At 52.7% G+C, this 6074-nt stretch overlaps 1 protein-coding gene across 1 annotated transcript; it reads right to left on the reverse strand.

The window, feature by feature from the left end:
* Nucleotides 1-3764: 3764 nt before the first annotated feature.
* Nucleotides 3765-5207, reverse strand: LOC103158656 (cactin-like). Its single transcript, XM_035444187.1, is given in 1 exon segment — nt 3765-5207. A coding segment is annotated over 1 exon segment (1443 nt).
* Between the last annotated feature and the right edge of the window lie 867 nt (nt 5208-6074).

Consider the following 6074-nt stretch of genomic DNA (forward strand, 5'->3'; position numbering starts at 1 on the left):
AGCAGAACCCCGCCGCTAACTGAGGGGGGTCCAAGTGTCCTTGGCCTGCGTCCATACCTCCTGGGTCCTGGGTGTCCTTAGAGCAGCAGTCTGTCCTCCGGGCGCATCTGCCGATCACAGTTGAGGTGGCGCCATGTGCTCAGAGCATCAAGAAAAGACCCCTGACCCCCTGACCCATGCATGCCATGTGTGTGGGCAGTAGGGACAGAAAGAGATGCTTAAGAAACACACAACACAAATATGAAACGTGGACAGATATTAGACAGGACAAACCGAGGCAAAGAAAAGGTGCCCCAAACCAAAATTACAAACAAACCTTGGACTTTCGTTCAGAGTAGAACCAAGAGTTCCAGAAACACGTCTGTTTCTGGGCCCGAGAGTCTGCTTACCCTATGGTTCAAATCAAACGACCCTCGAATTTTCGGCCAGGGCGGGACTTCAGGCACTCGAAACACGTCTATTTCCCCTTGAAGTCCAAATTCCAAATTGGCACCAAACCAAGAAAACAGCATGGCACCAAACCAACAACAAACACACAACACAAATATAACATTGAACATTTTAGTTGCGAGCTCGAATCATCTCACCTCCAAGATCGAAGCCACTCAGGTGAAGGGGGGTGGCAAATCGCAGACGAGCCCCCAAATGTTAGACCCCCGAAAACTCAAGTATCCGGGGTCCCAGGCCACGTTCGAGGTCACCCTAATCACCAGGCGGATTTGAGAGCTTGCTGCAAACTGCACGAGGCTTTATTGTAATTTAACGAGCTAACCCCATGTTAGCTCGGATCTTTCACCCACCCACCATGGCGGGTGGCTAGAAAAGACAGTTTGAAGCCACTGTGCACAGATCTACCGAGAGTAGCTAATGTCTCCTGTTGTGTTCATAACAAACAAGCTGAGGTTCTTGGTTGTTTTGTAGTTGATGCCATTTCAAGAGGGCCCATGGCTGCCTTACTCCAGCATTTCAGTACATGAGTCTCTCCTTTCTTCTTTCCCTGGTTGCTCCTAGTCAGGTTCAGTCCCAGCTTAGCTGGATTCTGTGCCTTCCGTTTTTCTTTGTGCCTGATGTGTGTGTGTGTGTGTGTGTGTGTGTGTGTGTGTGTGTGTGTGTCTGTGTCTGTCTGTGTCTGTGTGTGTGTTGTGTGGGTGTGTGTCGGTGTGTGTGTGTGTGTGTGTGTGTGATATGTGTGGGATGTGATGTGTGTGTCTGTGTGTGTGTGATGTGTGATGTGTGTCTGTGTGATGTGTGTTTGTGTCTGTGTGTGTGATGTGTGTGTGCATGTGGTGTGTGTTTGTGTATGATGTGTGTGTGTCTCTGTGTGTTTGTGTGTGTGTGTGTCTGTGTGTGTCTGGTGTGGTGTGGTGTGGTGTGTGTGTGTGTGTGAGTGTGTGTGTGAGTGTGTGTGTAAGTGTGTGTGTGAGTGTGTGTGTCTGTCTGTGTGTGTGTGTTGTGTGGGTGTGTGTAGGTGTGTGTGTGTGATATGTGTGGGATGTGATGTGTGTCTGTGTGTGTGTGTGTGTGATGTGTGATGTGTGTCTATGTGATGAGTGTCTGTGTGATGTGTGTTTGTGTCTCTGTGTGTGATGTGTGTGTGCATGTGTTGTGTGTTTGTGTATCATGTGTGTGTGTGTCTGTGTGTGTGTGTGTGAGTGTGTGTGTGATGTGTGTGTGTCTGTCTGTGTGTGTGTTGTGTAGGTATGTGTCTGTGTATGGGTGTGATATGTGTGGGATGTTATGTGTCTGTGTGTGTGTGTGTGTGTGTGTGTGTGTGATGTGTGTGTGCATGTTGTCTGTGTGTTTGTGTATGATGTGTGTTGTGTGGGTGTGTGTGTGATGTGTGTGTGTCTGTCTGTGTGTGTGTGTGTGATGTCTGACGTGTGATGTGTGTCTGTGTGATGTGTGTCTGTGTGTGTGTGTGTGTGGTGTGTGTGTGTGCATGTGGTCTGAGTGTTTGTATATGATGTGTGTTGTGTGTCCGTGTGAGTTATGTGTGTGTGTGTGTGTGTGTGTGTGTCTGATGTGCGCGTGATGTGTGTGTGCATGTGGTCTGTGTGTTTGTGTATGATGTGTGTTGTGTGTGTGTGTTGTGTGGGTGTGTGTGTGGTGTGGTGTCCTGTGTGTGTGTGTGTGTGTGTGTGTGTGTGTGTGATGTGTGATGTGTGTTTGTGTGTATGTGTGTGTGATGTGCGTGGGGTCATCCGTAAACACTCCAGCACTTCTCTCAGGTCAGGTCAAGTGCAGGGTGATTTCAAGGCCAGCTCATAAACAATCTTGTGGCAGGCCTGTATGCCATAGACAACCCTGGGACCTGTCTGTCACTACGGTCTCCCCCATGCCCACCTTCCAATCATATCAGACTGTGATGTCCAGCTCCTGCCAGTGGGAAAAGACACAGTTACTGCCTTATGGGGAGCAGAGGACACACTCCCCACGTGAAGTCCTGTGTGAATGTGTGCTGTGAATTCAGGCATAGCCATGCCAAGTACCCTGGGGCTGATGGGAAGCTTCCCTTCAGGTCCACGTGTGTTGAAAGATATGCAGAACATGTCCGCAGCAACTTCTGGCCTGCCCTGTATTTGCAGCCTGAAGGCTGGTCCCCTCATAGGCTTTTCATACTGAGATCAGCTAAACCTGTCTCCTCCATCCCGATGCATCCCATTAACCCTGCCTCCCTGTTGGACTAAAGCAGAAACACATGGGCACTTCTAGAGTACAGCAGGCTTCCAACAAGGTGGCCCAGCTTTCTGTGCCTGGGTGCATCTGTTTGTCAAAGTCATTCTCGGGAATGTCTAGGGGTTACACACATCACTATCTTCTCAGCTGTCCTGCTGCTGTCTGAGGGCCCAGCCTCCAGCAGCACATGGCTGTGAATGGAATCCAAGGGCGTCACTAAGCTAAACTTTTTTGATGAGGGTGGGGCCGATTAGAAAGGAAATTCTCATGCACTCCCTTGATGGCTTCCTTCTGTGGTGATATATTGTTTAGGATTTATTAAAGTCCCTGGAGATCAAAATGGCAAAGAAGCCCTACTAGTTAACTCCAGAAGCTAGAAAATGGTGCTGCACATGTTTAATCCCAGGATTCAGGATTAAGAGGTATATGGACCTCTTTGAGGTTGAGACCATCCTGACTTACACAAAAGCGAAGAGCAACAGAGCTCACACCTTTGATCCTAGTCCTTAGCATCACGGGCCTTCAGTCCCAGCATTAGGGAGGTAGAGCCAGGATTCTGTGGCTGGTTGGAAAAAGGGTTAAAATGGGGAGGAGGAGACAAGAAGTCAGAGCCTTTTGCCTCTGATGATTTGTGGAGATGGGATTACCATTTCAGCTGGATGTAGGTAAGAGCTCTTGGCTGCTTTGCTTCTCTGATCTTCAGTGTGAGCTTGAATCCCACTCAAATCAGACTCTGGGTCTTTTATTTTCCTTATGACAGCCTCCTTTTTTATTTTTATTTTTCTAGAATAAGTTTTCCATCAAACGTATCAAAAGCACATGGGGTCCCTAGGGTCCAAGAAGTCGGTGGAAACAAAAACAAGAAATCCTTGCCAGGGAAAGCAGTCCATACAGAGAGAGAAACAGTTCCCATCCTTTCTGATGGGCTGGGTTCCGAGGGGGCCGTGGCTCGCAGAGTGGCCTGTGCCTGTCTGCTGGAGGATGCTGAGGGAGGGGTCCCCCTCACCCCCACCCCCCACCCCCCACCCCCCCATCCCCGGGACAGGGAGCTGTCCTGGGACAGTCCTGGCCCACTGTGCTGCGGGGTGTCACCGGCGGTACCGGAGGCGCTTCAGTTGGAACCACAGCTGGAAGATGCCATTGGCGAACTGGCAGCGGAAGCCGCGGCGGGGAGAACAGTCCCATTCTCCGCTGACGATCTTGAAGGCAATGTCCTCGTAGGGCGGCCCGGAGTGGAAGCGCAGGATGGCGAAGTCGCGGTTGTCCTCACAGGCCTCCAGGAAGTACTCTGGCGTGGCACGCTTGCAGATGAGGTCCGGGTAGAAGATGGTGAATTTGTAGCCCTGCACCATCTTGGGCGGCGGGTTGTCCACGTCGTAGTGCGTGCGGTTGTACTGGTTCCAATGGAAGCCCGTGTGCACGCGGTTGAAGAAGCGCGGCTTGCGCGGCCGGTATTTGTCCGCCCACAGGTAGGCGCGCCCGTGCAGTGGCATCTCCACGCTGAAGGGCGCCTCGTCCTGCCCCAGGCCCTCTCGCGCTCACCGCGAGAACACGGCTTCCACACTGTCACTGTCTCTCCCGTCGTCTGTGGCCTGGAGCTGTTGGCGCCACAGCTGCAGGCGCTGCAGGTCCTCGTGCTGCTGGAACACGTGCGCGTCCACCGGCAGCTCGTGTGCCCTGAGCTTCTGAGGCCTGTAGCGGCCAGCCTTGTAGCCATCGCCGGCGGCAGCGGCGGCAGCGGCGGCGTCATCATCATAGTCTGCTGGGCTCTGCTGGATCATGTTCTCCTCCATAGGCACCTCCACTCGGTCCGAGTCCGCCCCTTTCGCTTTCGCTTTCGCTTTCGCTTTCGCTTTCCAGCAGGAAAGCAGGTCTTCCAGGTCCGCCACTGTGAGGCCACTGAGCAAGGTGTAGGGCTCGCGCAGCTGCACGGCCAGGTCGTCTTCCTCTGCACTGATGTAGCTGGCCAGCAGGTCGATGGGCTTAGCCCGCCCTTCTCGGATGCGGATCTTGGAGCGCAGCTTGGCCTGCAGCAGGTGGAAGCTGCCTTCCTGCTCCTGCCAGGTCTTGAAGTGCTCGGCCTCCTTCTCTCGCTGCAGCAGCTCCAGTTCCCGCTCCCGCAGGGCCTTCTCCCTCTCCCGGTCCAACCACCGCTGCTTCAGCTTCTGGAGCTCCAGCCGGTTGTTCTCCTGGATTCTTTTGTGGTGTTCCTTCAGCTCTTTTCCTCCCAGGGGACTGATGCCCTTCTTTTCCAGTGCCTTCACCCAAATAAAGGTGCCCCCCATGGCGTCCTCGCTCCAGCCCATCTTCTTCTGCCTCTTGTGCTCCTTAGCTTGCTTCTTGGCCAGTCTCCGTGCCAGCTTCTCCTCAGGCGTCTCCAAGGCCTTGAGCAGCTCTTCGTGCTGCCTGTGCTTCTCACGCAGCCACAGGCGCTCCTGCAGCTCGCTGCTCCCATGGTTCTGACTTGGACTTCTCTGCCTCTGTTCCCTGCTCCCTGAGGGCCCTGAGCACCAGTGAGTGTCACCACCCATTTGGCCAATGGCTTCCTTCTTGAGTCTCAGTTCTCTCGTGTTCTGTCTCTGTTCTTTCTGCTGGATCCTTTTTTCTACACTTTACTGCAGTGCAATCCTAATTAGTCTTTATGAGAAAAACCCGCAGTCAGATATTAGGGGGTGAAAAAGGAGGGATCGGAGAAACAGAACGGCCAGCCGCTAGAGAGACCTTTGACCTCTTCAGAATCCTCAGAGCGAAGGTGCGAAGGTGCGACCCGGACCCTGTCTCTAGGAATCGGCACACAAAATGCTCTGAGTCCTGTCTCCTCTGGCCTTATATAGGTCTGTGCTCCCAGCCTTAATTAAAGGCGTGGCGGAAACCCAAGGCCAGGATCAAAGGCGGGAGCTGTTTGTTTCTCTCTGGGACTTTGGAGGCTGTCCTGCAACTAGGTCTTTAGACAAACCAGTCTCTAAATCACAGAGATTCTCCTGCCTCTGCCTCCGGGGTGCCGGGACTAAAGGCGTGCCCCTCATGCCCTCTGCCCCGGCCAATAAAAACATTTTATGAGCACTAAAATTCCTTAGTCCTAGAAATGTAATTTCCAATCTCTCAGTTGTTGGGCCCTTCCCCCATAGGGATCTGCTGACCAGGTTGTGACTAGGAGCTTACTCCTTGTTTTCCTCCTTCCTATAAGGCCAGAACATAAGTTCCCATTATCCGCCTAGCCTTATCGCTGGAGGGACTTGGGAATGTCAACTTCTGACCGGGGTAGTTTTCCACGGTGCCTGCTGACTGGCATACAAGGCTTCCCTCCTTGAAATGAAGGGCATTCTCCTTGCACAATGACCTGCTGTCTTGTCTTTATTTCAATCCTCAGGTCCCTTGCCTGAAGCCGTGAGAAGTTT

Source organism: Cricetulus griseus, chromosome 4 (genome assembly GCF_003668045.3).
Source record: "Cricetulus griseus strain 17A/GY chromosome 4, alternate assembly CriGri-PICRH-1.0, whole genome shotgun sequence".
Lineage (NCBI taxonomy): Eukaryota > Metazoa > Chordata > Mammalia > Rodentia > Cricetidae > Cricetulus > Cricetulus griseus.